Here is an 11862-nt window from a genome sequence, read left to right on the forward strand (position 1 = left end):
ATTTCAGAAGTGGGTGAGCAAAGCAAGATTCCAAACAGAAACCTCCAGCTCCCTTCCCTCTGCAGGAACATCTAATCCAAGACCTATCCACATAAGCAAATACCTTCAGAAAGACCACAGGGAGCCTGGAAGAGTGATAGTGTTACTGGGCTTGGGGAAAACTGTTTTTTCAGCTTGACTATTATTGGTATATATAAAGGCTACCGATTTACGAATGTTGATTTGGTAACCTGAGACGCTGCTGTATTCTTTGATCACTTCTAAGAGTTTTGTAGTAGAATCTCTGGTGTTTTCCAGATATACAATCATATCATTGTGAAGAGCGAAAGTTTGATCTCTTCTGACCCTATATGGATACCCTTGATTGCCTTTCTTCCCTAATCGTGGTGGCTAAAACTTCCATTACAATTTTAAAGAGCAGTGGAGACAATGGGCAGCCTTGCCATGTTCCTGATCTGAGTGGAAATGATTTCGATTTAACTCCATTGAATACAATATTGGCTGTGGGTTTGCTGTAGATGGCCTCTATCAGTTTAAGAAATGTCCCTTCTATACCAATTTTCTTAAATGTTCTGATCCTGAAGGGATGCTGTATATTATCAAAAGCTTTTTCTGCATCAATTGAGAGAATCATATGGCCTTTGTTTTTTAATTTGTTTATGTGCTGAATTATACTTATAGATATTTATAGATATAGATATAGATATTGCCTAACCAACAGAATCCAGCAACACATCAAACAAATTTTACATCATGACCAAGTCAGTTTTATCCCAGGGTCTCAAGACTGGTTCAATATCTGTAAGATCTGCCATTCAATCCTGTAATTCCTCTACTAGGAATATACCCAGAAGACCAAAAATCACATCATAACAAAGATATTTGTACCAGAATGCAGCCCATTTCATAATTGCTAAGTCATGGAAAAAGCCCAAGTGCCCATCCATGCCCGAATGGATTTTTTAATTGTGGTATATGTACACCATGGAATATTATGCAGCCTTAAAGAAAGATGGAGACTTTACCTCTTTCATGTTTACATGGATGGAGCTGGAACATATTCTTCTTAGTAAAGTATCTCAAGAATGGAAGAAAATGTATCCAATGTACTCAGCTGTACTATGAAACTATGGCTTTCACATGAAAGCTATAACCCAGTTATAACCCAAGAATAGGGGAAGGGGGACAGGGAGAAGAGGGAGGGGGGAGGTGGGCGGAAGGATGATGATTGGTGGGATTACACCTGCGGTGCATCTTACAAGGGTATATGTGAAACTTAGTAAATGTAGAATATAAATGTCTTAAGATAATAACTAAGAAAATGCCAGGAAGGCTATGTTAACCAGTGTGATGAAAATGTGTCTATAAAACCAGTGTATGGTGCCCCATGATCGCATTAATGTACACAGCTATGATTTAATAAAAAAAAATGTTCTATTGTCAAAGAAAATTAGAAATTGCATAACTAGCAGATGTTGTTAAAAACGATCTGAGTACTCAGAGAAACCAAGGTCAAGAGAAAAATGTTTATTCATCGGACACCCAGTATATAAAACATAGCTTTCTCTGATGTTTGATTTTTCCACATGCGATAACTATTTAATTGGTTCTTCATCAGATAATATCTATGATGTGAACATTTATATAATGATCATAAACTTGAAATAATATGAGCATTGCTCATACTTTTGTTAACACTACGTAGAATTGTTCCTGGCTTATTTTTCTTCCTTAACCAAACAGGAAGTTTTGTTGATGATGGGTTTGCAATTTTGTCTGGACTTAGTAAGCAGAGAGGAGAAGGGGGCACAAGTTACTCAAACAAAAGCGAGTTATTAAGGGAAAGGAGAGTTGGCATTTGTAATTTGCTGTGCTAAATGAGTCTTCATGCTCATAATTCCCTGATTTTATTTTCATTTTGAATAAATTTTATAGGTAGTTAGAGCACTTCATATTACTCCAAACACTTTTTTTAAAGTTAGGTGATAATTCTGTGAAAGAGTCAGAGATTATTTCTATTCTCCAGGGGAAAAAAAAAAAAAGTGCCTAAAGGATTGGTACTGTTTGTGATGTTTTTGTAGGCAGAATAACAGCATGAATAGGAGTTGGGCAAGCACTCATCATCCCAATTTGGTATAAGATTTTCTAAGATCTGATCTGTCATTTCTTAGGCCCACCTTACTTTATCACACTGCCATACATAAATGTGCCCCTTCAAAAGAACATTCACCACAGACCACATCTTATTCAACTTCCATTAATGTCAGCTACTTTTATGCACAGTACAACACGTATACACACACTTCATAACTAGTCAGGTCCTTAAAAATATCTGTTAGATCTTTTATCAATATTACATTCTTGCCTCCTGGATTTCATTCATGCTATTTTCTGCTGAATTTAAGTTCTTTCTTCCTACAATGTATATCCTTAAATTAAGCTCATTCCTTTTTCAAATATCACATTCAATCGATATTTAGTGTGTGAACACATTCCTTTTTTAATCTTTTTATTTTTGATTATTATGAGTACTTAATAGCTGTATATCTTTATAGTACACATATTGGTACAGGCATACAATGTGAATTAAACAAATCATGGTAATTAGAGTATCCATTAGCTTAAGCATGTAACATTTCTTTGTGTTAGGAGAATTCCAATTCTGGTCTTTTAGTTATTATAGAGTACTTTCTAAGTTATTGTAAATTATAGTCACTTTGTTGTGCTGTCAAATATCGTTCATTCTAGCTAACGACCTAACTATATTTTTCCTCTCATTAACCATCCCCAATATACCCTTCTGCAGCCTACTCTTCCCAGCCTCTGGTAAGTATATTCTACTCGGACTCCATGATATCAATTACTTTTAATGTTTAGCTCCCACACATGAATGAGAACTTGTAAGATTTCTCTTTCTGTGCTTATCTTATTTCACTTAACACAATTTTCTCCATTTCCATCCATGTTGTTGGGAAGTGTAGGGCTTCATTCCTTTTTGTGGCTACCGAGTATTCCTTTGTGTATATGTATCACGATTTCTTTATCCATTTATCCACTGATAGACAATTGTGTGGATTCCAAACCTTGGTTATTGTAAATAATGCTGCAACAATCACAGGAGTGCAGACATCTATTCAATATACTAAATTTCCCTCCTTTGGATTCATACCCAGATCTGGGATTGCTGAGTCATACAATAATTCCATTTTTAGTTTTTTGAGGAACCTCCATACCCTTTTCCATAGTTTTCATGCGAATTTGTATTCCCAGTAACAATGTACAGGCTTACCCTTTCTCCACATCCTACCAGCATTTATTATTACCTTTTGGATAAAACTCATTGTAACTGGGATGCCATCCTATCTCATTGTTTTGATTTTTATTTCTCTGATGACTATTAAGGTTCAGCATTGTTTATGTACATGTGGCTATTTTTATGTGTTCTTTTGAGGAATAAGTCTGAGAATGTTAACACATAGTTAAAGAGTTCAGCTGTGGAAACATTTATACCCTCCTGGTGAGATGAACGCAGGTAAAAGCAACCCTTCCTGGTACCCTGGCATCATGAACACATTCCCACAGAAGCTGTGTGCGTTTGGCTCCTGTCTCACTCTCATGTCCTCCCTCCTATTCTTTGCACTGTGCTTCTGCTGCTGTGGCTTCCAAAGTGACTTTGCCAGGTGCCTCTTCCGCTGGCCTGTTAGATTCTAACTCATAGAGGAAAGGGGGACAGGGAGGAGGTATAAAAAGAAAGGATGAGAAGAAAAGGGAGAGGAGTCAAGAAGGAAATTTCTTCCTTAGATTTTTCAGTTGCTGTTAATGTCATTCCAGCCACTTTAGATGCTTGGTGTCTTCTTGCAGCTTCACATGGCACTCTACTCAGAGGTGGGAGCAATAGTCTGGCACAGTCCTCATGGGTGTCCAAAGCCCCTGCAGGGTGTGCCACCGAGGGGAAAACTGCTGAGTCCAGCCCAGCCTCACAGGCCCAGGCACACTGGGATTTTTGTCTCTTCCTTCAGGGCTAAAAGCTGCTCACAGCACTGCTTCTGTGCTCTGAAGCTCTGCTGACCACCCTCCTCCCCACTGCCCTCTGGCGTCAAGAGCAATAGCTACTTAGAGCAGTTAATGATCCTTCGGTTAATGCAGGCAGTCCCCAGGTTACCAATGAGGTCAGTTCTATAGATTTGTTCTAAATAGAATTTGCATGTATGTTGAAACAGGTACGTTGGCCTACTCCCTTTAATTGTCTCGATTTGTAAGTGTGATTGCATGTAAGTCAGATGACTGGAACTGGAGCTGCCTATACACAGAATGCCCTGTGCCCTTTCAGGCCCCTAATACCTAAAATTCCTTATAGTCAATCCCGGTGGTCATTTGTTTTCCCAAGAGAACCCTGACAGAACATATATAACATTGTGGCCAATTAGTAGTTCTTGAAGGCCCTCGAAGAGCTCTAAATTCATACGTTAATTTCAATATACCTAACATTAATTTGCCAGGATTTACTCAACCATCCATTTAATAAGAAAAATTTAAAAAATTCGTATTCCATGTATAGTGCAATAAAAGTTAAGTAACCCAGGCCTAAAAAACTTCCATTTAAGTATCCACTGAGTACTTTATGAATGTCAGTGAGTACACAGTTGTGAAAATTTGAATGAAACATTTGTAGTATTACTCAATGTTAAAATGAAGAATAGCAAGAATTGAGGAAGTTATATTACTTTAAAACATTAAAAAATATGGATTTTCAAGCCTTATTCTTTCTTAAGAATCACTACAGATACACGAAAAGATGCTTCATTTAAGCACATATAATGCAGCATCATAAGGGAAGTGCAATGTACTGTCAAGGCCATGTATAAATCAGGGGCCAATGAAGAGATCTGCTTCAGATCTCTGGCAGAAGAGTAAAATAGAAGACACGCTTCCAGCTTCTATAACAGTTCTTCTGAGATAGCCATTAAATAGCTATAATTTATATTAATTTATCTGGTAACAGTGTACAAAGTTCTAACAACCCTGGATGTGGCAACAAAAACAAAATAATAATAGAATAATCAAATAAATAACGCATATAAAAAAGAAAAAGATATGCACATATATAGAATTCTCATTCTATATGCGTACTGCTTGACAACACTGTGATCTGCATTATATAATGACAGAACTTTCATATTGAAAGAAATCATAGTTTTCATAATGGAATTATGAACGTATAACAGCAAACTGAGTATGCATTTTAATAATGGTACTAACCATAACCTTTTATAACATTACAAATTGATGCAAACTTTGAAAATATTCAATATGCTCCTTCAAATTTAAAGGCCCAAATGTCAGTGAATCAAAAAAACTCATAAGTATAAAGTTTCTTACTCTTTTCTCCATTCTTACACTGCAGCAATCCTCACCAAGTGTCTTCACCTGGGAATCAAAATCCTGCTAATAAAATCTTCTCTAGGAATGTGTTCTGGAGCCCACCACTTTTCTGAGAGCTTCCTTTACATCCTTGTTCCTCAGGCTGTAGATCAGGGGGTTCAGCATGGGAATCACTACAGTGTAGAACACCGTGGACACTTTGTCAGCATCCCCACTGTCACCAGAGCTGGGCCTGAAGTAAATGGAGAGGATCGTTCCGTGAAAGACCATAATGGCCGTGAGGTGGGAAGCACAGGTGGAAAATGCCTTGCGCCTGCCCTCTGCAGAGCGAATCCTCAGGATGGTGACCAAAATAAACAAGTAGGAAGTGAGGATGATCACGATGGTGAAGATCTCACTGAAGGCGGCCACAGTGAACAGCAGCACCTCATTCACAGTGACATCTGAGCAAGCAAGACTCAGGAGAGGGGGCAGATCGCAGAAGAAGTGGTTGATCACATTTGATGTGTAGGACGGGATCTCCAGAGCTGAGCACAAGTGGATGAGAGAGCACACTGTCCCACAGAGGTAGCAGCAGGAGACCAGCTCCACACAGAGCCTGTGAGACATGGTGACCGTGTACAGCAGAGGGTTACAGATGGCCACAAAGCGGTCGTAGGCCATCACTGCCAGCAGGAAGACCTCAGTGACTGCAAACATGCAAAACAAGTAGAATTGTGTCATGCATCCCTGGAAGGAGATGGATTTGTCCTTGTTGAGGATATTAGCCAACATCTTGGGCACAATGATTGAGGAGTAGCAGAAATCTACAAAGGATAAGTGACTGAGGAAAAAGTACATGGGGGTATGAAGCTGGGAGCTAACTTGGATGAGTGCCGTCATACCCAGGTTGGCCAAAACCGTGACTCCATAGATGAAGAGGAAAATCAGTAGGAGGAAAGCTCGCAGCTCAGGGGCGTCTGACAGTCCAAGGAGAATGAACTCTGTCACAGCGGTGCAGTTTTCCTTGCCCATGTCCCATGTTATTTGGGATTGAAGAAGCAAAACGTAAAAGTCATTCTGTAATACCTGGTCCAAAATTTAATATTTAATCCAATAAAGAGGGATTTAATCCAATAAAGAGGGATTTTAAATTTTATCAACAAAGGATGGTGGTCTTTGTGAAATTTAGTGAAAGTTCAGACATTGTATAATTGTATCATAAAGATGCATCAAACAAAAACACTAGCATTTATATGAATTAATGTGATTCTTCTCATTAGTTTTTCACAATTGGCAACTTGGCATTAAATAATAGAAAAGAGGTCAAAGTATTATTTAATTAGCCTTATTGATCAGTGAAATTCAATTTATTTCCCTAAGTTATCCACAAAATTAATTAGAGATATCCTTACTTAAGATTGTTAACACATGTGTTTACATTTTTTGCTGTATTTTAGAAGAACATTTACATGAACATTTTCATTAACATTTTCTCCACAAAATCTGCTTAGTGATTTTATTAAACACGACACTCCTTAAAATAATTTCTAATTAATAGAATAATAAGACACAGACATTTTAACGGTCTAATACTAATGTCCTCCTTCGTAATTCCTCTTTACTCAGTCTAGGACTATAAAAAATTACCTGGTGAGAAAAATACATGAAGCTTCTTTCTCCAAGAGAATATTTTCCATTTTCATTCCTCAAAATACAAAGTGAAGTGCCACCAACCAAACTATGGGACAGATGCTGCTTCTCCTGTTTCTGAATATACCGTCACGAGAAATGTTATGGGCTTTATATTTGTGTGTGTGACTCTCTGGGGCCCATGTTCCCTAAGCTCCCCAAACAATCATTGACCTCTGTGGAATATCAACCAGATATCAAGACAACTGAGTCTTGAGACTCCGAGAATTAGAATATGTATGAGGAGGGGAATCTCCCACCCGGCATATGTTATCATCATCTAAAACAGTTATATTCAGAGTCCATCACGGATTACAGAACACTGTGTACAGCATCCAAGCTTTGCTTCTATGCTTCTTTCCTTCATTTTGAGGAATGGAAATGGAAAATATTCTCTTGGAGAAAGAAGCTTCATGTATTTTTCTCACCAGGTAATTTGTTATAGTCCTATATAGAAGAAAGAGGAGGACATTAGTATTCACATAGCCATTATGAAAAATTATAAGCAGACCTTATAAACTTTGTCTGCCTTATACTCCAAAGTTCCTTCCTAAAGGACGTAGGATCTGAAGCCACACCAGAGGTTTCTCACATACTAAATAAGAGTGGGGACAACGGCCCTCCTTTCCAGGGAATGACAATAATTGCTCACATTTACTGAGTATTTCCTCTGTGCAAGATACTAGTGTGACTATAACTATTGACATTTCATCTGTATAAAATTAAGAGTGCTCAAGACTGCTGTTCCCCTTTACAATGAGGTGACTGAGGCTAAGCAGATCTAACTTGCCCAAAGTCACACACGGACTCCCAGGTAAAAAGAGCTTTATGTTGCTGATTGGTTTGTTCCACCTATCTGACTGTGAGGACTAATATAACTCCAGAGAGGTTCTGGGGTGGCAGAATCCCTATTAAACACCAGAGGTCATTAAGTGGAAATGAATGGAAAAGTCTCAAGAATCTCCCCCACGTCTGCTCTTTACTGACAATATACAGCAGTGTCGACCTGAACTATTTGTATTCTCAGCACAATCTATGTCCCTCTCCAGAAACCAGCCACTTCAAAAATTCTATGGATGTAATGAGTTACACATAATTCGTTCTTAATTTCTCAACTCTAAGTGTGTTTTCCTAAAATTGATCTTTCTAAATGTAAGGAGGCTTTCTTGTTCTCCTTTAATTCTCACATCTTCTTTTATCTAACTCTTCACAAACATTTGCATCTAACTTCGTGAATTACTCTGATGAAGAAAACAAGAACAAATGTCCAAAATTTAACAAATAGGGGCAACTCTAATTTTTGTTATCTGTGAACTCTGAAGTTTTCTTTAATCAAGATACTTCAAACTCATGATAGGACTTCTTGCTTTCTGTAGATGTATATAAATTTATTTTTATGGAAAAACATGGAGTTGACCATGTATTCTAGCAAATATATCCTTTAACTATTGCTATATAGCATGAGTATACATATGATATATAAATGTATAGTATGCTATCTATACTCAGATATATAGCATATTAGTGAAAATGTTTATTTAATACCTATTCATTTTTTCATACTGCATCACCAAATTATTGTTGCAAAATGCAAACCTCTAAAAGGAGAGGAGTCTTATGAAAGAAAAGCTGAAATACCTTCTATGAACAATAGTTATCATCCAAATCCAGTAAGTATTGCTCACATAAAAAAGTCTTCAATTAAGAGATGCTGGCAGGGATGTGGAGAGTAAACATTGTTGGTGGTACTGCAAATTAGTCAAAGTCTTGGAAACTTGTATCAAGATACCTCAAAGAATTTAAAGTAAATCTACCATTTGATCTAGTAATCCCATCTCTGAGTATATGCCCAAAGGAGAAAAGGTCATTTAAGAAAAAGAGCACCTGCAGTCAAATGTTTATAGCAGGACAACTCACAATCACATAGACCTGGAAATAGCCCAAGTGCCCACCAATACATGAATGGGTTAATAAAATGCGCATACGCATACTATGCTGTACTACTTTACCATAAAAAATGGTGATCTAGCAATTCCTTGGAAAATCTGAAGGAAACTTGAAGCCATTTTTTCTAAGTGAAACATGACAAGAGAAACAATAACATGTACTCAATACCAAATCAGAACTGATTGATCAACACTTAGGTTCACATAGGGAAGTAAAACTCAATGAAAATCAAGCTGGGAGAGAGGCAGGAAGAGATGGGAAAATTCCCACCTACAGTAATCGCTATCTTGGTGAAGGGCACACTTACATATATAATTTTGATTCAATCTGCACAAAAACAAAGTATATAACATGTGTACCCTTCACATTCTGAAATTTATAAAAAGAGCAATATTTACAGCAATGTCTATGTCCTCTAGGCAGCCCATTCACAGATATGGGAAGTGATTCTGAAAACATTGTAACCCCAATCATTTGTACCTTCATATTAATAAGGAATTTTTTTTAAAAAAGGTTTAAATTTAAACATTTGATTGGAATCATTTTCATAATTGCTTTCCATAAATTGAATAATGTAAATGGGCTATACTAAAATTTTGGTAAAATATTTTACAACACATAAGATAATACCATTTAAAAATATCATATTAAAAGGCTTTAATTATATTAGCAGTTTTAAATTTAAAATATGTTTTATTGTTTTAAATAAGTAGCCTCTATGTGGAACAATAACAGATATCCTTAATTATTATAGGATGAGATTTTGGGAAGTCTTTGTGGTAACCGTCCCAGAATTTGATAAAGTGAGTGAGTCTAAAGACTGCATGATAAAACACTCCAAATCCACTTGTTAAAATCCCCAACTGCTTATTACTTAGGACATGACTGCATGGAACATTCTGGTAGTTCTTCTAATCTTATTATGGAATGGCTAATCTTGGTTTGCCTTCATTCTATGTCTAATATCAGTTGACTGTTCAGATCATGTAGGATGGTCATGCTAAAGTTGGATAGTTCATGAGGTGCAGATGTGGGATCTTTGTTCTACTTATGAGATACATGTTTTATGCTTGTTCATATGATAGCTTTTCAGAATTTTAAAAAAGTGTGGAATTTAAAATTCAAGTTAGTAGTAAATAATGTCCTTTTCTAAAAAAATAGAAAATTTTTAAGCACCAGTTGTTATGAAAGAAACATTTTTGACTAGAGAAACAGAACTCAAGAGAAAAAGTATTCATCAGATAGCCAATAACTAAAATGTAGTTTCTTAAGATTTTTTATTTTTCCATATAGACTAATTTTTAATTGATCCCTTATTAATATATATGAAATCAACATTTTAATAATAATTCTAAATTCTATGTAATATAAATATTCCAAATAATTTTATTAAGCCTATATAAAATTGTTTCCCAGGTTTCTTCTTTAACAAAACAACTTCATTTCTTCTACTATATTGATGATATATCTGATAGCTGGACATAGTATGTAGAGAGGACAATGGTGTACAAGTTATTAAAGCAAAAGAGAGTTATTTTTCATTTTTATTATTTTTTTTTTTTTTTGTAGTTTTTGGCTGGGGCTGGGTTTGAACCTGCCAACTCCGGCATATGGGGCTGGCACCCTACCCCTTTGAGCCACAGGCACTGCCCACAGAAGAGAGTTATTAAAGTTGCAGGAAAGAGCTACCGTTTTTAATCTTCCATGTTGAATAGGCATCGATGCTAATGATTTTCTAACTTTTTCTTTTATTTTGAATAAATTAACGTAGACAGTTAGCTTTCAATACTTAAGATCACTCTAGACACTTTTTTTAAAGGCAGGTGAGAATTTTGAAGAGAAGAATTCAGACATTATTTCCATGCTTGAAAAATAAAACAAGTACATAAAGGATTAATAATGTTCGTGCCGTTTATGTAGGTAGAACAGCAACATGAACTCCAAGTGGGGCAGGCACTCATCCTCCCAAATTTGGCGTTAGATTATCTAAGATCTGACCTATAATTTTAGACCTTTGGTGAACTCTATTTTGTTACACTTTCACACTGGAGCCCTTTCAAATATACATTCTTAAACACCACATCTTAACTGAATTTCTCTCATGTCAATTAACTTGTGCACAGAATACAACCACACAAACATGTTACACCCGATTAGCTCAATAAAATAGCTCTGATCTTTGTACTCAGTATTACATTCTTATCTACTTGATTTTATTCATGATTTTTCTCCTGAATACAACTCCCTTCTTACTGAAATGCATATCTTAAAACTCTGTCCATTCTCTCTATGTAGGTTTAGCGCCAAAAAACACCTATTTTATGAAGACATTGTGTTTATGTATTAAGTAGATTTGAATTTTCCTTCTTTCAAGCATGTGATATTAGCTATTATTTTCAGTATTAGACAATGGTAATTTCTACAATGCTTTATTGTCAACATTGGTGTTTGCTTTCCTGAGGCAAAGACTGTCTTATCTTTAACTACTTTTGTCCTTTTATAGGAGAAATTCATATTTTTATTAATAGCCTAGTCTACTTTAGGTATCTTATATTGAGCAACAGAGTTAATGTTTTCTAAGTTACACACATACATACAAGGTGTCCCACATCACATGTATATTGTATCTTAATTTCACAAAGTATGAAATGCCAATTTTATGGATGAAATACTTAAGATTAGAGATATTATTGATCTTTTCCAGAAAGTAGGAGATAGAGCCAAGTGTATGCCACTAAAACCAAAATATATTTTCATTTCATTGTAAAACACAAATTGTATTTATTTTAAAGATGTCTTTAAAATTAATCTGTATTGACTCATTATATTCACATGTCAAGGGCAAATTCTAAAATAATGACT

The 11862-nt window shown here is 36.0% G+C and overlaps 1 protein-coding gene across 1 annotated transcript; it reads right to left on the bottom strand.

Moving 5' to 3' along the window:
• Window positions 1–5460: 5460 nt before the first annotated feature.
• Window positions 5461–6396, bottom strand: LOC128565411 (olfactory receptor 5L1-like). The gene has a single exon (XM_053561837.1). It carries the CDS (start codon window positions 6394–6396, stop codon window positions 5461–5463), a length of 936 nt encoding a protein of 311 aa, XP_053417812.1.
• Window positions 6397–11862: the final 5466 nt, after the last annotated feature.

Source organism: Nycticebus coucang, chromosome 14 (genome assembly GCF_027406575.1).
Source record: "Nycticebus coucang isolate mNycCou1 chromosome 14, mNycCou1.pri, whole genome shotgun sequence".
Taxonomy (NCBI): Eukaryota; Metazoa; Chordata; class Mammalia; order Primates; family Lorisidae; genus Nycticebus; species Nycticebus coucang.